Source organism: Geotrypetes seraphini, chromosome 12 (genome assembly GCF_902459505.1).
Source record: "Geotrypetes seraphini chromosome 12, aGeoSer1.1, whole genome shotgun sequence".
Classification (NCBI taxonomy): domain Eukaryota; kingdom Metazoa; phylum Chordata; class Amphibia; order Gymnophiona; family Dermophiidae; genus Geotrypetes; species Geotrypetes seraphini.
Genome location: NC_047095.1, coordinates 119,954,566 through 119,979,031, shown reverse-complemented (window position 1 = coordinate 119,979,031; position 24,466 = coordinate 119,954,566). Strand labels below are relative to the sequence as shown.

Below are 24,466 nucleotides of genomic sequence, written 5' to 3'. Positions count from 1 at the left end.
TGCGTTGATGCGCAGAGGGCCTCCAGACGCAGCCCCGAGTGCAGGATTTCCAAAACCTGGACAAACCGCCGGGTTTCCCCAGATGGCTGGTAATTCTATGCATACTTAGAGCCGCCCTTTTGTGGATTCTGTGGCTGGTAGGGGGTGGAGGGGCCTGGATACTGTGGGGCGAGTCCCTTAGAAACATAGAAAAAAAGCGGCAGAAAAGGGCTATAGCCCACCAAGTCTGCCCATTCCATGTATCCCCCCCCCCTGAGTTTACTCACTTAAAGATCCCACGTGAGTATCCCATTTTCTCTTAAAATCCGTCACGCTGCTGGCCTTTATCACCTGGAGTGGGAGTCTGTTCCAATGATCCACAACTCTCTCGGTGAAGAAATACTTCCTGAAGTCGCCACGAAACTTCCCTCCCCTGATTTTCAGCGGATGCCCTCTGGTGGTCGAGGGTCCCATGAGCCGGAAGATATCATCTTCTGACTCGATGCGTCCCGTGATATACTTATACGTTTCAATCATATCTTACTGATCACAAATACAAATTATCCCACTTTAGAGTGTCAAATATATGAAAGGAGTGTAAATGTGTGATATCAAGACTAAATGGGTTAGAGTCTTAATCATTGACCCTTATCGTCACTCTAATCCAGTGGTCTCAAACTCTCGGCCCGGGGGCCACATGCGGCCTGCCAGGTCCTATTTTGAGGCCCTCGGTATATTTATCATAATCACAAAATAAAACCGTTTTGATCATATGTCTCTTTACCTATAAATTACAATATTATTATTAAGACTTAGCCAAAAGGAAAGATTTATAAACTATAAAGAGTTTTACCTCATGCAAAATTGACATTTCTTTAATAAGACATTAACTATTTTTTTATGTGGCCCTCCAAGTACCTACAAATTCAAAATGTGGCCCTGCAAAGGGTTTGAGTTGGAGACCACTGGCTTAACTGTAACCATGACATCCCGTTTGTCTTTGGGAAGCAGAGATGAGATTGTGATGTCATAATGCCTCATTCCACCAATAAGAGCCAACCTCATCAGTGATGTCACAATGGCTTGATTGTTCTGTTCTCCCCTCTGCCCTCCAACCCAGCCAGCTGATGAACCGTTCCCCTTAACTCAGTGGTCTCAACTCGCGGCCTGCCAGGTACTATTTTGAGGTCCTCGGTACGTTTTATCATAACCACAAAAGTAAACTAAAACCGTTTCTTGATCATATGTCTCTTTAGCTATAAATGACAATATTATTATTAAAGACTTAGCCAAAAGGAAAGATTTATGAACTATAAAGAGTTTTACCTCATGCAAAATTGTCTATTTCTTTAATAAGACATTAACTATTTTTTCTGAGGCCCTCCAAGTACCTACAAATCCAAAATGTGGCCCTGCAAAGGGTTTGAGTTGGAGACCACTGCTCTAATCCATTTAGTCTCGATATCACACATTTGTGTGTTTAATCAAGTGGGTTTCTGAGACCCTTTACCCTCCTTTCATATATTTGACACTCTAAAGTGGGATAATTTGTATTTGTGGATGGTTCCAGTTAATTCTACTTTGCCATCTTCCTTAACTTGCTAGTGATTCCCTTACTGATCACCCCACTCCTGAAGAATGGACTTGTATTTGAGTATCAGCATCTTTATTGCTACAAAAAGGTGCACTGCTTCTCTAAAACCATCAATTTAATACACTTCACATGTCACATGTCCCTTAAATCGTTCAAAGCTCAGCTGCAGTTCTGACCTCCAGCCACTAGGTGTGATCAATGGGAGCCATGCTCCCCTTACAGCTGCACATCTGGCCATCAAGTGGACACTAGAGATCATTCAGTCTTTATCCTGGCACCAAACTTAATAAATGAACAGAGGCAAAATCCAAGCAAAGTCTTTAGTGATTTATTTAAATATATACATATCTATATATATAATTTTTAAAAAAAAAATATGTAAAAGTGCATTGCAGACTGGGGAAGGCATCAGCAGTGGTCTAACCTCTGCCCAGAGGTCAGGAAACATCAAGTGGATCTCCCGCCTTTACCGTGCATTGCCATAAGGGAGCTTCGAAGAGGCAGTGGCTTCTGCTGGTGAGTGACTGAGCATCTGGAAAAACTGCTCGGTCACTCTGCAAGGTGAGCTGGCCCTTAGGAATAGCCCAGTCAGAGGATCACAAGACATGCTGGATGGAGGAATGGCAAATATGGTATGGAATAGTGATGGAGAGGATCCTACTATCTTTGGCTCCTTGCCAGCAACCCTTGCCTACTACATGTTCCAGAACGTAGGGAGAGTCATTTGGACCCATGCGTGTTGAAAGGGAAGTCGACCTGTCAACGATGTATCTCTTTGACAAACAGACTCTCTAGTACATATAGGGAGATACCGTCCTTAAGGCCCAGATGTGGATCTGTTGGCCCATACTGGATGCTGTACTTGACCAAGTGAGGCAGGATAGCTAGCAAGAGTCTAGAGCTGCTCCTTTGAAGCACACATAATTGACTTTCCCTGTTTAAGGCAGGATCCTCTTTCTACACCCTAGCTCACTGCCTCACTGGTGCAGGCATGGTCTCGGGGACTAACTTAGGAAAATTTAATTCACACTATATACTGTACCCATCTCTAAGGCTGCTCTGTACATCTGCTCCTTCACAGCAATGGTGCAGAGCTCATGGTAGCCTTTGCTTAAAAAATCTCTGCAGATGACATCACGCCTGCCTCATTAATTATCTTTATCTTTTTAAAAAATATAAACAAAACATTTGTAGATAATAAAAACATTATGTACAGGATATTTTTCTCCACTGGGGGAATTGAGTGCTTCAAGACCTGGAAGATGTGAGAGGGGGGGAGGACATGATGAATGAAAATTAACATGACATGGCAGGGGGTAGGGGCTGAGATTAAAAAAAAAAGCCAACAAAATAACCAGCTAGAATATCATCACCAAGCCATGGTTGACTGCCATTTTGAATTTGGATAAAATACTCTGATCAAAATTCAAGATGGCTGCCAAGTTCTATCTGCCAGCATCTAGCCTCAGTCAGTTAGTTCTCAGGGAGGTCTTGTATTATTTGGTAAAGTCCGTCATATTTCTGGTTTCATTTTAATCAAGGCTTAATTAATTACTTCATGTCAGCCTTAAGAATATGAAACAGAAAGGCCACAGGCCTAAATATCCAGCAGGATTATTCTGCTTCCCCTGGACTCCCCAAAATATCACAGTATGAGAAGCTTTTGCACAGGAGTTGGGTGGGAAGAAATAGATCAGCAATGGCTCATATAATTGCACAATTGAAAATAAAGAGGAAAGGGTCTATTCTTCTCTTAATATTTTTTTTAAATTAAAAAGAAGTGTAGGATTTAGACAAGGAAGCGAGGCAGATTGCAGCTCCCTCATGACATTGTGATTAGGTGAAAGTTTCTCTAAAGTGCATCAAGAAGACAAGAAAATTACTAAGGGTTTAGGGGTACATGGAAAGGAGGTTGTGGGAGAGAAGTTACTGCCTAGGGGGGTCAGTCAGTCCTCAGGAAAAAAACACAAATTGGCAGAGCTGTTAATATACTGGAGGCCACTTTAGTGTGAAACCGATTCTGTCACCTCAAAAAGGCAACAAAGAATACGATCTTGCCCGGAGGGCAGTGTCAAAATGTGGTCTTACTTGTAACTTCTATACTCTGTATACACCAAAGACAAATTTGGTTCACACTGCTTATGATCTCAAATTCCTATTTCACCGGTCTAGCACTAACCAACTTACTACAGAAATCAGGCCTACAGTAACTAGAACACTAAGCTCACCGATCGTATCCCGACCAGTTTGCGAGCGTTTCCCGACCTCGACCTGATTCACTAACCTCCTGGCCGATCAGCCTCCCGCCCGATCCGATCCGCCCATGCAAATGAGGGGAAATGGCATGCAGAGGAGGAAGGCAACTATTCACTAAACAGAAGAAGGAACACCCAGTGGGCTGGCCGATCCACAAAGAAGCGACTGTTGAGGCCCAGTTTCTCATGTCCTTGCTGTCTTGCTCTCTGCTGCCCTGAAATCCCAGAATCAAAACTAAAAACCAACAAAATAAAACATTTTAAACACATCTCTGCCGACTCTCCTGCTCTCTGCCGCCCTTCCCTGCAGTGCGAGCCCATGGTTTTAACCCTCGGCTTAAAAGCATGTTCTGTTCCATATAGCTCTGGCTGCAGTCTCCCAACCCCTTGTTTTGACCTCGCTTGTGTGGAGAGCATGGGGGGGTTGCTATGGAGTATGCCTAGGATCGCATTCATTTGCATGGGGCTTGTAGTGAATCGGTTGCCTGGGAAGACTCAGCCATGGATCACCCATCAAAGGTTAGTTTAGTGAATCTAGGCCTAAGAGGGGCCAATTTGAACATGAGGCTTCTAACCATCACCCAATAAACAGGAAATGATGGTGGACCTTAACAGGAAATATGTTAGGAAGAACTGGAGTAAACAAAGAGACTGGAAATTATGATGATGATGAGGAGGAGGAGAAATTAACTGGAATACACACAGGAAATGAGGTGGGTTGCAGCAGGAAGTGAGGTAGGTTCTCTGGAAGCTGGTTTTCATCCTATGATTTTGGTGTTTTGTTCTTCTTGCTAAGGATGGACATAAGGGATTTGGGCATGTAATAGGGCTTCTGCTCCGATCCATCATTCCGCTCCAGGTCCTCCACTGCGGGAAAAAGAATTTGAAAAAAAAAGGTAGATTAAGCATAGTCCAAAAACTGTGGAAGATAGTGGTGAGCGCAAGCAGGGTGACCCTGCCCAGGTCTTGGGCACAGGTTCAAAATATTTAGGGCTGTTTTACTTTGACTTTTGTCCCTGATTTTTGGAGAGGTTTTTCAGTTCATTGCATGATTTTTTTTTTTAAACACACATTAGAAAACCTTTTAATGTGTGTTCATTTGTAGGTTAACACATTTTCCTTCCAAATTTTTTATTCATTTTTTCATCTTACAACAAGTACACAATATTACATCATTTAAAACTTTTACACATCACTTGAATTTCTTTCTATTGTCATCGTAAATGCATACATTTATTCCCTCCCCACCCACCCACACATTTTAAACTGATTTAGCACGCACTAAATTTTTAAAGGCATGCTATCAAACCATGTGACATAGTAACATAGTAGATGACGGCAGATAAAGACCCGAATGGTCCATCCAGTCTGCCCAACCTGATTCAATTAAAATTTTTTTTTTATTATTTTTTTTTCTTCTTAGCTATTTCTGGGCAAGAATCCAAAGCTTTACCCTGTACTGTGCTTGGGTTCCAACTGCCGAAATCTCTGTTAAGACTTACTCCAGCCCATCTACACCCTCCCAGCCATTGAAGCCCTCCCCTGCCCATCCTCCTCCAAACGGCCATATACAGACACAGACCGTACAAGTCTGCCCAGTAACTGGCCTAGTTCAATCTTTAATATTATTTTCTGATTCTAAATCTTCTGTGTTCATCCCACGCTTCTTTGAACTCAGTCACCGTTTTACTCTCCACCACCTCTCTCGGGAGCGCATTCCAGGCATCCACCACCCTCTACAATGCACATGCTTAATGCTGGGCTACAGGACTAGTAGGAGAGGGGAAGGAAGGAAAGACCGTATCCCATGAAACATGTGGGCAATGGGGTAAATGAACATAGACCAATCACATATTCAGAAACCAGAGGTTACCCCCCTTCTCTCAGCGATACTTACAGAAGCAGAGAAAGAGGGTATCCACACACATGTTGTAAACACTGAAGAATCCCTGAGCGATCATGTAGGATCCAACGACGACGGTCTGAAAGGACATAAAGAAATGCACAGTGAGGCACCGTCACTCATGTCTGGGGCATGCCAACGAGAGCGCAGGGAACAGTAGAGCACGTTTCTGTCGGGCATGCAACAGAAGGTACTTGGCGGGGTACACAACCTTGCTCTGGGTAAGGTGGTGAATCCTGGACTGTCTCCAGCAGTTAAGATTTGCCTTACTGGGAGTTAAGATTTTCCATACTGAGACAGACCAAAGGTTTCCAACAGAGGTCAACCCAGGTCCTAAGTACCTGGCAGAAACCCAAAGAGTAGCAACATTCCAGAGTTGAGATTGTGATGTCATAATGCCTCATTCCACCAATGTCTAAGATCCAACCTCATCAATGAGGTCACAATGGCTTGATTGTCCTAGACTTGGGTCACATAAGAACATAAGATTTTCCATACTGAGACAGACCAAAGGTTCATCAAGCCCAGTATCCTGTTTCCAACAGTGGCCAACCCAAGTCCCAAGAACCTAGCTAGATCCCAAGTGATAAAATAGATTTAATGCTGATTGTCCTAGGAATAAGCAGTGGATTTCCCTAAGTCCATCTCAATAATGGCCTATGGACTTCTCTTTTAGGAAATTATAAAAAAAAAAAAAAAAAAAAAAATTTAAACTCCGCTAAAGTAACTGATTTCACTCTGGCTATATAGTCATTTTACTGCATGTTGGAGACTGATATCTGGGACTGTAAGATGTGAGTTCAGGGTGAGAAGCCCTCTCTAGAAGATCTCAAATTCTTGGAAGAGGACTCATTTGTCAGAAACGAACACAGCCCAACCTACACTTTGGCAAGATGAGCCTCTAGTGAACATCTGACATACTGAATGGAAGCCTAGGCATACCAGAATCGGAATCCAGTAGTAATTGAGGGTGGGGTTCTTGAACCTGTCGTCATCGATTGGGATCCTTCCACTGAAGAAGAAGAAGGCGAGGACGCCTGCGGAGAGGGAGAAAGCGAGGAGAGAAGACAAGATCATCTAAAGTTACAAGGAGGTTTGGGAGGGTTTCTACCCACACGGCACGGCAGCTTGTCATACTCACCCACACCTCCAACCACCAGCAGCTTCCCGAAGAAAATGAGAAGGTCTGTCACTTTATCCAGAATCACCACCCTGTAGGCGAGAGGAGGAGAAAAAACAAATAGCCTACATTAAAAAACAAAATATATGTTTTCATTCAAAGAATAGTTAAGCTGCCGGGGGATGTGGTTACAGCAGTTAGCATGTCTGGGTTTAAAAAAAAAAAGGTTCGGACAAGTTCCTGGAGGAAAAGTCCATAGTTTGCTACTGAGAGATGCCACTGCTAGTCCTAAGATTGGTAGCATGGAATCGTGCTACTCTTTGGGATTCTGTCTGTAATTTTGTTACTCTTTGGGATTCTGCCATGTACGAGAACTTGTGATCTTGGTTGGCCACTGCTGGAAGTAGGATACTGGGATAGCTATACCATCAATCTGACCCATTCTTATGTTCTAATCCCCCCCCCCCCAAAAAAAAAAAAAAAAAGCACTCTTTCAATGATAGCAATGTGGGTTTTACTTTCATTGAAAGCAATGTGGGTTTTACTTTCATTGAAAGCAATGGTAGTAAAAACCCAGATGTCTCGATCCATCCTCCTTTTTCTGGTGTCAAATGATAACCCTAAATTTGGATGATGATTATTTATATACACTTGGGCATCTCAAATCTTAATTTGGCAGCGAGCGACACGGAGTGGATTTTGCTCTTGGAATCTGGCCAGTATATCTAAGCAGGACCATTGCCAAGCTAAATAGTAACCAGAGTACTCAGGAAAGGGGAGTGGGGGGAAGAAGGATTCTTCATAAGTGACGCAGCCAATACTGGAAATGTCTCCCCCCTCTGGTGACACCAAGAAGTGGCCTTGTGGTATTTAACAGTGGACAGAGGCATGCTGATGCCACCTGCCTAGTACCCTACCTCTTCCAATATTTCTGCTTCAAAACTACCCTCATTGGGCACAGTCAGAAACGGCAATTATCACAAGAAATAATCGTTTTTATGCTGGATTTCAGGGATCATTGTTTGACCAAGTGTAATGCATATGTTCTTAAAGGAGATTGTGGCGTTCGGCCCAAATCCATTGCCAGGCCCGGTCCTGTATGGATCCTGCCTCTGCTGTCCTGTGCTTGGAGCTGACGGCTCATCTGCTTGGTACCAGCCATGGGTTTGGCGGTCAGCATAGCAGCTGTGGGTAATGTGGCCGGGGAAGACTGTGCGGGGATTTTTTTGTATTTTTTTGGAGGGTCATCATACCTGAGAATGTTTCTCATCAGCAGCGAGAAGGCATTCTTGGCCGACGTGCAGAAGTTCTTCCCGTATATGGCGATCTGAAGTGGAAAAGGGAAAAGGCGGGAGAGAATTGCTTTGCTGCATGACAACCCAGGGCGGATCCAAGGGGACTCGACGCCCTTGGCGAACCTTCATTTACGTGCATCACTCCAGGGAGTAACCAAAGGCCCCACTTCCCCACAGACCAGCAACTCCCCTTCCCTCCCCTCCCCCTTCTCTGGAATTTCATTTCTCCTTGCCTTCTCTTTTCTTTATTCCTTTCCCCCCCCCAAGGTGTCTAGCATCTCCCCCCTCTTCCCTCCATCCTCTTAGGCCTGCCACCACTACCGCACTCCCCCTCCAACCTGTATCTGCACAGCATAGTGTAGGGCAGTGGTTCCCAAACCTGTCCTGGGGGACCCCCAGCCAGTCAGGTTTTCAAGATATCCCTAATGAATATGCATGAGAGAGATTTGCATATAATGGAAGTGACAGGTATGCAAATCTCTCTCATGCATATTCATTAGGGATGTCCTGAAAACCTGACCAGCTGGGGGTCCCCCAGGACAGGTTTGGGAACCACTGGTGTAGGGTGTTCCAGGACAGACCTACACTCAAGCACAGCCTCCTCCAGAGGGGGCAGATCGTAGCAATGCCTGATTGTAGGCCTGTGCAGCAGCGAGAGCAGCATTAAAACACTACTCTCCTATCAGGCGAAAGCTGTGCCCTCCCCCACAAAAATTCTGCCTCTCTATGTGGATGCCTGGTCTGACTAATGGCAATGCTACTATCGTGTTTCCCCGATGGTAAGATACTGTCTTATTTTTTTTGGAAGGCCAAAATATGCTCTAGGGCTTATTTTCGGGGGGATGCCTTATTTACCCTTTCATGTTCCCTCTGTATCTCTGTATCTGTGTACGTGCTGAGCTCACTGCTCAGCATGGCTATTTCCCGCCGCGACGCCAGACTTGTAAGTTGCATGCCTGCGTGACACACTACCGGAGCCACGACAAAGGTGGAAAAGAGCCGCATGCGGCTCTGGAGCCGCGGGTTGCCGACCCCCGCGGTAGACGGAGGGACCACACGGAGTCACCCACCGTACCACCCGATTCGGGTAAGCGCAGGTATCGGTGGGTGGCTTATTTGCGGGGGGGGGTGTGCCTTATTTTACAATTTTTTCTAAAAAGGGGGGGCTGTCTTATTTGATGGCCCTGCCTTATCATCGGGGAAACACGGTAGCCCTGTGTCCTATCGCTCAGTGCTCGTGAAAGTGAAAGACAAAATGATATGCGATCGGCTGTAGAAGCAATTGTAATAATAATGATAAGAAAAATACATTTATTTATAAAGTACTCCCCCAAAATTCGCAGGGAGTGCCAGCAAATTTTTAAAAAAACACGAATGCGGTTTAGGAGCGGATCGGAGGCAGGAGAGGGAAGCTGGGGGGCGGCGGTGGGTGCTTAAAATCGGGTGCGGGATCCTTCTTAGTCATTTCCGACCCGCCTCTTCCAGGAACTAAAGCAGGCCACACCAATCAGGCTATGTGGCGTGTCAAAGCAGCTCCTGATTGGTGCAGCCTGACTTGAGTTCCCGGAAGAGGTGGGTCGGAAAATACCAGGAAAGACTGAGTCCGCGATTCGCGAACCGTGAATTTGCGGGGAGAGTACTGTAGACCGCAATACCTCACAGTTCAGTGCGGCTTACAATAAGAAGTAAGAAATGTAAAAACACAGCAAATTTACCCCACCAAACACAGTACATTATATATAAAAATGTAACAGTAAGAAATTAACTTATCTAGATTATACATAGTTATCAAACATATGTTTTTTTTTATGTTATAACATTTTATTGAAGGAATCAAACAAATATATAACAATATGATACAAAAAGACATTCTTTACAATCAAATTCACAATAAAACATTTGCATAAACATTTTATCATTCCTCCAAAATATATTTTAATATATCTAAACCACTTTTCCCCTATATCCCCCCTCCCCACTCCATACATATATATTAAAATCATTCCAATTTCCCTCCCTACCCCAGAATGAAAGGCGACACAAAACACCAAATAAACAAAAATATTTAAATAAAAAATAAATAAAAAACAAAACAAAAAAACAAACCACATTTATTTAAATCTAATATAAAGTATTAAGAATCATACTTCTAGCTTTCGAGGATAATTTTTGTATATAAGGATCCCAGATTTTTAAAAATAATCGTGTTCTTTTAGGAAATTTACGAACCTCAAAAACCTCAAATAAAATGAAACGATGGAATTGATTCCTCCAATGCCAATAATTTGGAGGATCTTTTTGTAACCAATATTGTAATATGCATTTATGACCAATCATACATGCTTTTTGAAAAAAGAATACATCTTTCATGTCCAAAAACCCCACAAGCTGCTGCCTTACCAAACAACACCCCTTTTGGAGATTCAACCAATTGACAATTCCATAATGACCCCAAAAATAATAGGATGGCAGACCAGAAAGATTTGACCAGATGACATTTCCAAAACGCATGAGACAAAGTATTGGAATCCTTCTCACATTTGATACAAATAGAAGAATTGACTAATCCTGCTTGTACTTGTGTTTTTAACGATCATAAAATAAATACCATAAAAACCCTACTACCGTAAATAAACTCGTCACTGGCAAAGGTGGTTGAGGATAGAGAATGACACGGGGACAAATCCGTCCCCCCGCAGGATCTATCCCCCATCCCATCACTCGCGGGGATGAGACGGAGATGGAGATAGACCCCGCGAGAATAGGGACAAATTTCTCTAGTGGTGGACACCAATGTTAATCCCACTCGCCCATCATCAACCTGCAAGGGACGCTCCATTCCCCAGCTCTGATCATTCCCCCCCCCCACACCCCCCCCAAAGACTACTCACCATGATATAAGCATTGCGATTGAGGAATTTGATGAATTTCTCCAGACACCAGAAGCAGCACTTCAGACAGCAGAGTAGAAAGCGGGCAGCGGCGTTGTGAGAATCTGAGGGAGGGGGGGCAGGGCAATGGAGAGTTGATGAGTACCCGCCCACTCTTCCCACCCACCCTCACTCCCTGCCGCCAGCGACACGGTCCGCCATTCACCCTCTGCGCTTATGGTGGTGACTTTGCTTTGGGTCTCACTCCTCTGGGATCAACTCATGCTCTGCCATCCCCTAGCCAAAAAACAGGGGATGGCATGCCAAAGAAAGATGGATCAAGGCACCACGATCCCTTGAGCTAGCCCTGTTTAGGGGGGAGGGGGGGGGAGGCAGAACCTAGGCATGTGCCTCGTTTACCTATAGTGTGCCGTGGCGAGATTCCGCGGCGTGCCTCAGTGAGAAAGGAACCTGTTATGCTGGCCTCCTCTCTGCCCCCTACTCCCAGCGATGAAGGGATTTCCAAAACCCAGAAGCTTGTCCGGGTTTTGGAAGCGCCGCCCCCACCCCCCACCCCCAAGCTCAGGGCCGCATCTGGAGGGCTTCCGTGCATGTGCGGACGTTGACGTGATTACGTCTCGCACTGGTTGGCATCCACGTATGCTCAGAGGTTCTGTAGACGCGGTGCTGTGGCAGAAGAAGTTTGCGACGCACCGGCCTACGCCTTCGCCCTGCCCCGGCGGGAACTCACCTTTCAGCTTGTGATCCAAATACTCCAGTGCAATGCGAATCATCTGGACAATGGTGAGGATGAGGGAACCGAAGGCCAACGAACCCGTATGATACCTGCCAGAGAGAGGAGAGCAATGGGATGTTGAGATGTGGTCTCGCAAACGACGCGTGGATTAAGCGGGCCAATTATCTACAAACAGCGCTGAAATTTACACCAACAGCACACACATAAATGTTTAGAATACTGGCATAACTGCTGAGTGCAATGTAAAAATTTGTGCTTTTCTCGCATGGCGCATATTTCCAAGAGGCGGAGTGCGCACATAGGAGTAAATTCTATGTAGGTCACCAAAGTATTCTATAATGGTAAAACTGCGCACCAAATCCGCCTAAGTCCACAGCGATGTGCCAAACTTTACGCTTGACCATTTATGCCGCGTCTATGGCGAATGCAAACAGCCGAGCGCCACATTGAGGCATGTAGAGAAATGTAAAGTCTTGCACGTAGGAAACAGAAACCCGAGGTACAGCTACACGATGGGAGGGCTGTCATTGAGTGAGAGTACCCAAGAAAGGGACTTGGGGGTAATGGTGGACAAGACAATGAAGCCGTCGGCGCAGTGCGCAGCGGCCGCTAAGAAAGCGAATAGAATGCTAGGTATAATCAAGAAGGGGATTACAACCAGAACGAAAGAAGTTATCCTGCCGTTGTATCAGGTGATGGTGCGCCCGCATCTGGAGTACTGCGTCCAGTATTGGTCGCCGTACCTAAAGAAGGATATGGCGATACTCGAGAGGGTTCAGAAGAGAGCGACACGCTTGATAAAGAGTATGGAACACCTTTCATACGCTGAAAGATTGGAGAAACTGGGGCTCTTTTCCCTGGAGAAGTGGAGGCTTAGAGGGGACATGATAGAGACTTACAAGATCATGAAGGGCATAGAGAAAGTGGAGAGGGACAGATTCTTCAAACTTTCGAAAGCTACGGGAACGAGAGGGCATTCGGAAAAACTAAGAGGCGACAGATTCAGAACCAATGCTAGGAAGTTCTTCTTCACCCAAAGGGTGGTGGATGCCTGGAATGCGCTCCCAGAGGGCGTGATAGGACAGAGTACGGTTTTGGGGTTCAAGAAGGGATTGGATGATTTCCTGAAGGAAAAGGAGATAGAAGGGTATAGATAGAGGATTACTATACAGGTCCTGGACCTGATGGGCTGCCGCGTGAGCGGACTGTGGGCATGATGGACCTCTGTTCTGACCCGGCAGAGGCACTGCTTATGTTCTTATGCAACTATTCTATAAACCATGCACAATACTCAGATGTCCCTGATGTGCCCATGTAACACCCCCTCCCTTTCCATCTGCATGCAAGAAAATTAGACGCAGTATGTAGAGAACAGGGGCAGAAGTCTGTTATACGCAACTGCCAAAGAGCTAATTATGTTATTTAATTAATTTTTTTTATTTAGTCATTTATTTAGTCTGATCTCCCAAAGGAGCCCAGAATGGGTTACAAGAGTATATTCATAGTATGGGTTGGACATACTTTAGTGAGAAATTCAGAGTTTACAGCATTTACAGTATAGACAAAGGGGTTTAGATTTCAGTATTTACACTGTGGACATAACATACAGCCTTAAAATATAGACTTAGTGGACAGGGAGGTAACATAAGAACATAAGAACATAAGCAGTGCCTCCGCCGGGTCAGACCATAGGTCCATCCCGCCCAGCAGTCCGCTCCCGCGGCGGCCCGAACAGGTCACGGCCTGTCTGAGTCACCAGAAGGGGCCCCCTTGCCACCTTGGTTTCCCATTGAGTCCTATCTTCCCATCGAAGTCCTAACCCTCCGGTCTTGCACATGCACGACCTGGTTGGATTTCTATACTTATTTCCTGGTTAGCTTTCTATACCTGTGTTACATCCCAGAACCTCTCTCAGTATCCCACGATCCCCCTATCCCTCAGGAATCCGTCCAATCCCTGTTTGAACCCTTGTACCGTACTCTGCCTGATCACTTCCTCTGGTAGCGCATTCCAAGTGTCCACGACCCTTTGGGTGAAAAAAAACTTCCTTGCATTTGTTCTGAACCTATCTCCCTTCAGTTTCTCCGAATGCCCCCTCGTGCCTGTTGACCCCTTCAGCCTGAAGAATCTGTCCCTATCCACCCTCTCTATGCCCCTCATGATCTTGAAGGTCTCTATCATATCTCCCCTGAGCCTCCTCTTTTCCAGAGAGAAGAGCCCCAGCTTTTCTTAGCAGGTGGGTGCACCTTTGTTTGAGAATGTGGTACTAATTATGGGCATATCTGCGGTGGCAAGCGAGTTTTAGTGAGATTCCGATTGGTGTATTTGGTGGTGGCTTTGCGGTCCATCCGTCAGGGATGTGGGCGTGAATCGTTAAGGAGCTGGGTTTGTAAAGAGGAAGGTTTTCACGGCTTTTCTGAAGTTCCAAAGACTGTCTAGCGATCTAATGGATGGGGGGGGGGGGATGGTGTGCCATAATTTAGAGAAGTAATGAGAATAAGAGCGTCTTCTGGCTGTTTCAGACTTGAGTGAACAGCCAAGGTGGCAGGATCTGCCGTTTTTCTGTTTGGGATCTCAGCGATCGGTTGGGGACATAAATTTGTAGTTTTGATGCGATGTCGTTTGGTGTCATCTTGTGGAAAGTCTTGAAGGCTAACATCGAGGCTTTAAAAGCGCATCGTTTTTGGATAGGCAGCCAGCGCATAGAAATTAGTCCAGGGTTTGGCCCTATGCTATACCTGTAGAACGAATTCCACGCCTATCTGAGCGCCATTTATAGAATTTGCCTGTTAATGCCCTTAACATATAAGTTACGTAAGGGTTAAGCACATTTGTGCCTACATCAGGGGCATAGCCAGGACACCCTGCCTGGAATTTCTCCCTCCCCCACAGGTGATCGGGGGTCACTTAACTCCACCCCCGCCCCATCTTTAAACCCTTTAGTTCTTCACCTGCACTCAGCAGCAATTAATTTCCCTTGCTTACGTTAGCTCCGCGCCTTCTTCAAGACACAACTTCCTGATCCAGTTGCGTCAAGAGGGAAGGCTCGGGACAGCACGAACAGGGGGAATGTGTTGATGCCCACTGCTGGCAACAATCTAAAGGTTTTAAAAGATACTGAGAAGGTAGAGTTACTATATTTGTTTAAGTACAAAAGGGGACAGGTGACTGTCCTCTGTCACCCCCTGTTATCATCGACCACAGACTACAAAAGCTTCAAGAAAGATACTAAAACCCTACTCTTCAAAAAATACATAAAACCTATTTAACACGACCAGTTCCTACCCAAACCCCACCTACCCACTCTATACCCTTAATATATTCCAATATGCCCCCAACTACCCAACTAATGCTAAATGCCTCTATTTACCCAACACATACCACCTTAGATCTCGACAACTCTCTGGTAATTCTTATTACCCAAACATTTATCACCTTAAGATCTCGACATTCTTTGGTAATTCAAATGTAACTCTTACGACATCTCTTATGCTATTCCTGTAAACTTTTATGTAATTTCTGAAAACTTTTATGTAATCCGCCTTGAACCGCAAGGTTTGGCAGAATAGAAATCACTAATTGAGCATGGGCATTGGACACCTGCGCACTCATAAAGCTGCAGTTGTCAATTAAGCTGCTAGCTTTCACTCAAAGGTGTGAAAAATAACAAAAAAACATGGAAAATGACGCGAACGCAAGGTTTTACCAAAATATAATAATTATGTATTTATTGTTTTTATTTTTCAATCATGAAACTCAAAAGAATAAAGCATAGTTGCGTTAGTGGGAGGTCGTTATAGTTGTCAAAATGCTGGCCTTCTGATAACGAGCTCAGCTCTATACTTCGAAGCACCCCATTATATACCTTTGGCTCAGTGTGACATCATTGGCTGTCAGCCAATCAAAATTAACAGAGGTGGTGTTTAAAGTTAGACAAAGAAAATTCCTCTACGTTTAAAAGTTTCAGAAATTACATTTGTTTTGTTTACATTCATTTCTGAATATACATTAACATTTTATAACATATCCAATATTCTAGAGAATCTGTATTTGTTAAAAGGGTGCTGAAATGTTCTAAGCCTGCTTTGAACAACTAAGTTTCATGTTACACCTACAAACAGTGCTGAAAATTGGTCAACCTTAGAGGAAAGGAGGGACTGTCTCCCCCTCTCCCTGAGCGGACTGCTACAGATCTCTGATTCTAACTTAACCATTTCCAGATGCTGTGTTCAGGATCTTTTCTTTAGTGTTCTTTTTTATAAACCATTTCATTTTAAATATAGATTCTTTCATCCATCCATTCAGCACTTGCTTGGGGCCCCACATCCATTCAGACCATGTATTTTCATTCATATTTAATACATGTTATATCTTAGTTTAGGATACGTAATCTAATATACTTTTTCTAGCCAGCCTAAGGCACATCTGGTATCAATTAGAACCACAATGCTAGGAGCGGGAAACCTGAACAAAGACTTGACAGAGACAGAAAGTCACTGGAGTCCAAATGGACTCCAAATGGACAGAAAGTCAAATGGAGTCCAAAAAGAGAAGATATAGAAAGACAGAGAACAAAATGGAGTCCATGTATATCCTGATTTCCTTTATGATCTAGCCTAATAGCAAAGTACATAAAAAGAATATTATTATGCTTTCCCTTAATATTAATCTGTAGTGTGTTTTTCTGGCCTTGGCTACATCCATATTCAGATTTTTATTCACCAGTTTTTTGTACGCTTCTATTGGGCGTGGCCTTAACTAACACATATGCTTGTATCTAACTAGTTACCCAGAATCATACAATAAACAGGCCTTTTTGTAGAAAAATTCCACAAAAATACTGCACCATCATGTCCTGACATCCATTCCATTACCGTTCCATAGACATCACCCCCTACTGGCCACAAGCCACTACTGCTCACTAATGTAATGTAATGTAATGAAGCTGCCCTAGGCATTCTAGACATCAGGGTGTCATTAAGAGTCTCACCTAAGAGTCCTCATGAAGGCTCCAGCCACAGGGAAGTAGGGGATGTCTTTAGGCTTGTTGAAGGCCCAATAATAGGAAGCAAACGCCCCCGCCAGCACGCACTGACCCAGAGCAATGACAAAGTTAATGCACCAGAGGAAGCCAAAAACGTTGTAGATCTGAAGATTGAAGAGGTTGCGCTGATACAGGCCTTCGGTGTTGTATTTGTAGAACATACACCTGACTTCCTTGCAGGCATAGGCTTCAAAATTGAATGTCTGTGGGAGGAACGAGAGGAAGAGCCATTTGATTACGAGAAAATGGGGCAGGGGGAGGTGGAAGAAAAGGCAACTGTATTAACTGACACAGGCACTGAGGAATTGAGGGGAGGGACACGAGGTGCCCAGAAAATTCAGAGAACCCCATGATAAGATACTCACTATTGGGTCACAGGTCTGGTTCCCATCGATGTCGCTGCAGTTGGGCGCACTGCTATTGAGGGTAGTGAGTCGAAACAGGGGTATCCCAGATGTAGCCAGGTAACTGAGATTACCAGGTTAAGGATTTCAGTCACAGGAGGAGTGCTAGTGAGCGCATGCAAATTTCCCTCATGCATATTCATTTTAGCAGTTGGGCTGTGTCCTGGAGGCCTGGATTGAGAAGTCAAGCTCTGACCACTAGGCCACATCTTCTTCTCAATACACTGATCTGTCCCTGCCTCCCCCCCAAGAAGCTCCACTTTGAAGGATACAGTGCCGTCATGCCCCAATAGGCCACACAGATGACCAACAGCACAAAGGTGATGATGGGGTAGAAAAGGGATGACATGATGTGCCCAATGGCTCTGTGGAAGGAAACAAGACTGAGTGAGACAAAAATGTCACCCATCCCCAGTGGAATCTAACCCATACCTACTAAGATCCATTCCATCCTCACAATTAATCTCCTCCATCCCCACCCATAGGAGTCAACACTATTATTTACTTGCTCATGGCCCTCTTGTTTCCTCCCAACCCCAACAACCTCCCGTGCTTTTATGGGCGGTATTTACTAAGCCTCAGTTTGGTGTTCTGGCTGCCAAGACTCATTCTGGAGTCACCAAAGGTTTTTTTGACTACGCTCCCGCAGGAATCTTGCCGCAACTTCTTCCATCCCCTCAGGAAGCCTGCCCAAGTTCCCTGGAATTCCTAAAGCTCTTTTAGTCTACAGTCATCGGTTTTTGGAATCCAGGCAGTTCCGACGAGGGAGGCAGAGAAGTTCTTTTTTAAATAAAGAAAAAGATGGTATAGTGTTTTTAAATAATATTGAAGGTCCGAAGATTCCTGATCATATAAAAAGAAGTTTGGAAAATCCAATATCTTTACAAGAATTACAAACAGCATTGAAATCTCTTAGAGTAGGGACCGCTCCAGGTGGTGATGGTTTTACGGTAGAGTTTTATAAAGCATTTCAAAATACTCTTTTACCTCATTTATTAAATTTATATCAGAATCAACTAAAGAAAGGTTGTATATCAGGCACTATGGCAGAATCATTAACTATTGTTTTGCCGAAGCCAAATAAAGATCCCATGTTGGTTTCAAATTACAGGCCTATTTCATTGATAAATGTAGATGGTAAATTATTAGCCAAACTTTTGGCTACACGTTTGGCAAAAGCTCTTCCTCACATAGTTGGTATGCATCAAACAGGGTTTGTTGCTCAGAGACACTCTTCTAATAACACCAGATTGGCATTGCAAATGTTATATTTAACAAAAGAAATTGGAGATCCGGCTTTTTCTGTGTCTCTAGATGCAGAGAAAGCTTTTGATCGTGTGGAATGGACATTTATGTATCAGGCCATGGAGTGGTTTGGTATTGGTTCGGGATTTATACAAATGATTAAAACTCTGTATAGCTCTCCTGTTGCTAGATTATATATCAATAATAATTTTTCTGATTGTTTTAAATTGCAAAGGGGAGTTAGACAGGGATGTCCTTTGTCTCCTTTACTTTTTGATATAGTGCTTGAACCCTTATTATTAGCTATTCAACAAGAGGAGGAGATACAGGGTATACCGCATAAAGATAAAGAATATAAAGTTTCTGCATATGCGGATGATATATTACTTCATTTGAGGAATCCGGAAACAACCATTCCAAATTTATTGGTTTTGATTGAAAGATTTGGAAAGTTTTCAGGATATAAAATAAATTGGACTAAATCAGAAGTTCTTCCTTTAAATGTGCATTGCACAAAAGGATTATTTGACTCATTACCTTTTATTTGGAAAGAAGAAGGAATAAAATACTTAGGTATATGGATAAAAAACACGCTTGATGAGACAATTATAATGAATGAAAAAAGTTTATTGCAAAAAGTAACAGAGTTATGTGAGCAATGGAATCCTTTACATTTATCTTGGTGGGGAAGAGTTCAAACTGTCAAAATGATGATATTGCCTGTGGTTTGTTATCAAATGGGAATGATACCAGTTTTTTTTCAGGGGTCTTTTTACAAAAAGTTAAATAATATTCTTAGTAAATTTATTTGGCTGGGTAAAGCTGTAAGAATTGCTCTAGTGACTTTACAAAAACCAATTGAGGAGGGAGGGGTAAATTTTCCAAATTTTTATAGGTTTCATCAATCCTATATATTGCGCCAAGGTATGTATTGGGTCCTCCCAGAACTCATGGAGAAGCTTCCAGATTGGTTATGGTTGGAGTGGCAGCTCATGTCTCCTATCAGGCTTCGTCATCTGCTTAGCATTAAAATGCCTAGAATAAGGAAAACCAATAGGATATTAATGGACACATGGACAACATTAAAGTATGTAAACAACTTAACTCCTATTACTATTCAAAAATCTACTTGTCAAAATATATGGCTGAACTCCAAGATACAAATAGGCGGTTTTATGATTGTCTGGAAGGATTGGATTGAAGCAGGAATACGTACTTTAGATGATGTTATTAATGATGGTAAGCTGCTGGAGTTTTCACAATTGCAACATAAATTTGGACTTAATAAAAAACAAAGTTATAAGTGGTTGCAATTGAAGCAGGCTATTCAGGCAGGGTTCCCTGAATGGAAGTCTTTAAATACTCATTTTACTCTAGAATTCTTATGCTTCCAGGCAGATTTTATGGGTCACCAGGCCGCACAGTGGTATAAAACATTATCTGGATATTTAAATAAAAAACCAAGGACTGTACTTAGAGATATTTGGAGCATTGAGATTAAGCATCAAATTAATGCATCTCAATGGCCACGTATTTGGTCTTGGAGGATAAGATGTACAATGTCTGCGTCTATGAGGCAAACATGGTTTTTCCTGTTGCATAGAGCACTCTGGACCCCTGTTCGCTTACAAAAATTGGATTACTCTAAGTCTAATAGATGTTGGCATTGTCATCTTGAGGCTGGAACTCTAGATCATTTATTATTTTATTGTCCTTTTATTAATAATTTTTGGAAATTGATCTGGGGTCAAATAAATTGTATGTTAGAGAATCCTGTGGCCCTATCATATGACACAGTTTTGTTTGGAATGTCTATGAGGGCCAAAAGTCAAATTTCATCGAATAATAACAAACTGTTAATGATTTTAACAGGAGTTGCCATCCAACATATAACACATAACTGGAAAGACTATAGAGGATTGAATTATTGTTTCTGGTGGAGTTCGGTTTGTCAGGTGTATGAAATGGAAAAAACATTGGCAATCAAGAGAGGTTATTATAAGAAATTTAAAGAGGTGTGGAGACCATTAATTGAGTATTATAATAAATAAATAATTATATTTATCCCCATTAAATATATGTAGGGGGGAGAAGGGATGGGTGGGTTTTATGACATTATGAGGGGTAATATATGGAAAGGGAGGGAGGGGAGATAGTTTATGGTATAAAATGAATGTAGAGTTTCAAGTGAAGAATGTATAGTATGACTTGAATTATTGTACACTTGTTTGCATAATGTAAAAACGAATAAAGATATTTAAAAAAAAAAAAAAGAAGTTCTTTTTTTTTTTTTTTTTAATTCTTTATTCATTTTTAAACTTTTAACAAGTGAACAAAGTAAATTCGTACATTCTTTTGAAAACATCACTTGCAAATCTATCCAGAATAACAACAACTTTATATATATAAAACCCAACATCCCACCCCCCTCCCCATCCTTATTATTAACATACACAATACAATAATAGCCCTTCCCTCTCCCTATTATTCATTCATTATAATAGAATAATTGGTGTTTAATCATCACAGAAAGATGTCAATGGCCTCCATATTTTAATAAAGGTTTTATAATTTCCATTTTGTATAGCTATCGATCTTTTTTCCAATAGACAATTTACTTGATCCCAGATGGAATTCCAAAAGGCTAAAATATAGGGACAATAAAACAAAAAGGTGATCTAAAGCCCCTATTTCAAGATTACAATGCCAGCATCTATTAGACTTTGAACTATTCAACTTCTGCAATCTCACTGGGGTCCAAAATGCTCTATGTAATTAAAAAAACCATGTTTGTCTCATAGACGCAGACATTGTACCTCTCATCCTCCAAGACCAAATCTGTGGCCATTGAGAAGCTAAAATCTGATGCTTAATCTCAATGCTCCAAATATCCCTAAGATCGTTTTTAGGGCTTTTTTTTAACCAAATCAGAGAAGTTCTAAGGGGATGGAGGAAGACACTGGAGATGCACAGGGCCCAGAATTAAAAAAAAAAAATGCAAGACCAGAGAAGCTCCGAAGCAACATTTGAGGAAGACAGAAGAAGCTGTGAAGAACACCAGGACTGTAAAGAAGCAGAGTTGAGAGCCCAGGTCCGTACAGAAGAAAGCATATTGGTCCAAACAGAGGTCAAGAGAAAAGAAGGCATCGGTAAGAGGAGAGACGAGCTCTGACATCCACAGAGAGAATAGAGAGACCAGCAAGGAGGAGAGGAGAGGCTGGCCTTGGTATCTGCAGAGAGATCCCATAGAGAGAATAGAGGCTTGGACCAGCAGAGGAATGGAGAAAAGAGACAGAGAGGCAGCCAAGCCCTAGCATCCACAAAGAGAACATAGACCAGCCCTGCCAAATGCCTGGAGAACTGAGCGATGGTGGATATTGACATCTTACTTGCTCGCTTCCTTGATAAGGGCGATGGCAATGACAATCCTCTTCCTAAGGAAAAGTAGCGCGAGCAGAAGTATCCCTTCAATCACGGCGAGGATGATCACTGGTCAAACCAGAGAGAAAGAGAAATACATACAACTGAGTACAACAGCAAACCTCCCTAGGAAGAGAACTAACAGTGGGACAATCCCAATCCACCTCTAACTGAGACATACAACTCCTACAATTCCACATATCAGGGCTGTCGGCAACAGCCAACGCTAGTTCACCAATACGGTTTATGTTATCCCCAGTACAGTCCTAGAGATTGACTTACAGAAGGCCAACCAGGTCTCTTGGACATGGGTCAGGACAGTGAGGTCGGTGGTGATCTGGATATTTTTTATAGATGCGCCCTCTTTTTTGAGGGTTTCATACTCCCTGTAGCAGTGGTAGATTCCTGATTGGAAGAGAGGAAAAGTATTCATCCTTGCTTTTGGAAATCTAATAAGTCAAATATTTCTACAGTATCTTCATTTAAAGAGAGAAATTCTGGCATAAAATACATTTATGGAATGGAGAAGTTCGACTCTTTCTCCTCCACCCCCCATATTAATCTCACCATAGGCAAGGACACCAAGCACACCGATGATAAGCACCCACACGAGGAACCCTGCTGTGAATCGCAAGAGGATGAGGAAGAACAGACTCACCAACATGGCAATCCCAAGAGCTCTGGTAAGACAGGAGAAAAGAGAGAGAGACTGGACATGATTGAGTACCACGAGGTAAGCGGTACTTCCCAATTTTGCATAGCTGACCCCAGAGCTATTCAGGCAATATGCCATGGTATGCTGGAGTGAAAAACTCTGCAATAGTCTTTTACTAATGGGTGAGATTCTTCATAAAAGGTTTAATAAGTCAGTGACATTGAGAAAATCAAAGCTGATCCATCTCCCATATTCTTCAGGTCTGTCTCAATTCTTGACCACACGTTATCAGATCAATCCATCACACTATTCCCTCCCCTTAACTTGGAACACCAGTGAAAGATTCCTATATTGTTTCTACCACCAGGACACTCAGAATCACTTAGACATGGGTTTTCCAATTCCTAAAAGGTAACCATCAGGACCTGGTGCATTACTTACATTGCAATCCAGTACCAAGACAGAGCAAAATCTTGAAAAATCTTTTTTCCAATATTCTCAAAATCAAAAGACTTCACGATAGCACTGGAGAGAAAATAGCAAGAGTTTGGTGTCAGATTGCAGTGAATAAATGGACAGCTAGACATGCAGAGAGATGAACAGTGATACTATCTCTAATGATAGATACCAGTGTTAATTTATTTAAACATTTTATATACAACTCATGTGGAAAACCAAAGTTGGCTGCAACAAAGAAAGAACAAACATCCTATCAACTCCAAATTCTGATTCTCAGGAGTGGAGTGCTAGTGAAGGTAGAAGGGGGGGTATCAGTCTTGGAATAGGAGAAGGTGTGGCAGGAAAGGAATGAGATGCATTGGCAGGAGATGCCCTCTTCCTCCTACACATTCTGCACTCACTTGAAGGCTCCAGTGACGTTCTCTTTCGTTGCATTATCCATGATATTATTTGTGGTGAATTCAAGCGGATAATCAAGGTTACTCTTGGGAAAGCACCGGTTGAAAACTGGAAAAAGAAACCCAAATTTTGTTTGCATTAAAAAAAAAAAAAAAAAAATTCTATATAAATAGGTATAGCAGGGTATGAAAAAGATTTTAACCGGACAGGAGAAGATCCTGACCAGTTATACCCCACTGACCGATCCAGTAGCCAATACTCAAGTTCAGTTAACCGAACAGGTTACTGCCAGGTCAAAGGGTCAACGCAGCTGACTGAAAATTACTGCTAACCAGCTAAGCAACCACAAAAAGGTTAAGACAGTGAACAGCTGTCTTAATTTTATGTGGCGAGTTAACTGGTCACCAACCTGAATATTGGGTGATGCTTGGTTAACTTCCGAGTCAGCAGATATACCCAGTTAGTCAGTGCCGAGAGCTGTGCATGCCCCAGCACTGAATATTGCACCCTTAAAAACCATTTCCATCCTTTCAACTAGCAGAAACAAAGATTTTGGCGTTTTACACTGATGGCGGTCTTCTCGGCACTATGGTCTTACAGGGACTGGAGGGAATCGTGAAGACTGGGCAGAGTTCCTGTTGTGCAATCTCTAGGACACTCTGGAGAGAGAGAGAGGGAGAGAGAGAGAGAAGGAGAACGGTGTCATTACATAGAAGGGCAACATCACTTTATTACTTGTCTTACACAGACTCAGAATGATTAGATCACTGGCACAAATCTTGGAACCATCTTCACTGAACATTTTGATCTCTAAAATAGACTATTGCGATTCCCTATATAAGGGAATCTGTCAGAAAGACATTAGGTGTCTTCAGTTAATACAAAATACAGCTATTAAAGTAATCACTCACACGAAGAAACACGATCACGTTACTCCCCTCTTAAAGAAAGCCCATTGGCTACCCGTTCAACACAGAATAACCTACAAGATCGCCTTGTTAATATTTAAAAACCAATGAACCAGCCTTTGTAGACAAATTTCTCATTCCGTACGAGTCTTACCAGAT

The 24,466-nt window shown here is 42.9% G+C and overlaps 1 protein-coding gene across 1 annotated transcript in view; it reads right to left on the bottom strand.

Annotated features, from left to right (window-relative positions):
- Nucleotides 1-2,908: 2,908 nt before the first annotated feature.
- The window catches only part of SLC44A4 (solute carrier family 44 member 4), a 63,813-nt gene continuing 42,255 nt past the window's right edge, over nt 2,909-24,466 (bottom strand). Inside the window, exons 7-22 of the mRNA XM_033916870.1 lie at nt 23,998-24,058; nt 23,402-23,507; nt 22,983-23,066; nt 22,454-22,566; nt 22,169-22,291; nt 21,856-21,955; nt 17,494-17,586; nt 17,183-17,285; nt 16,764-17,020; nt 11,768-11,862; nt 11,038-11,141; nt 8,105-8,178; nt 6,873-6,943; nt 6,674-6,768; nt 5,726-5,810; nt 2,909-4,695 (exon numbers count right to left, since the gene is read on the bottom strand). Of these exons, the coding sequence (XP_033772761.1) occupies nt 4,592-4,695; nt 5,726-5,810; nt 6,674-6,768; nt 6,873-6,943; nt 8,105-8,178; nt 11,038-11,141; nt 11,768-11,862; nt 16,764-17,020; nt 17,183-17,285; nt 17,494-17,586; nt 21,856-21,955; nt 22,169-22,291; nt 22,454-22,566; nt 22,983-23,066; nt 23,402-23,507; nt 23,998-24,058 (1,668 nt within the window). The 3' untranslated portion in view covers nt 2,909-4,591. The remainder of the gene's footprint in view (nt 4,696-5,725; nt 5,811-6,673; nt 6,769-6,872; nt 6,944-8,104; nt 8,179-11,037; nt 11,142-11,767; nt 11,863-16,763; nt 17,021-17,182; nt 17,286-17,493; nt 17,587-21,855; nt 21,956-22,168; nt 22,292-22,453; nt 22,567-22,982; nt 23,067-23,401; nt 23,508-23,997; nt 24,059-24,466) is intronic.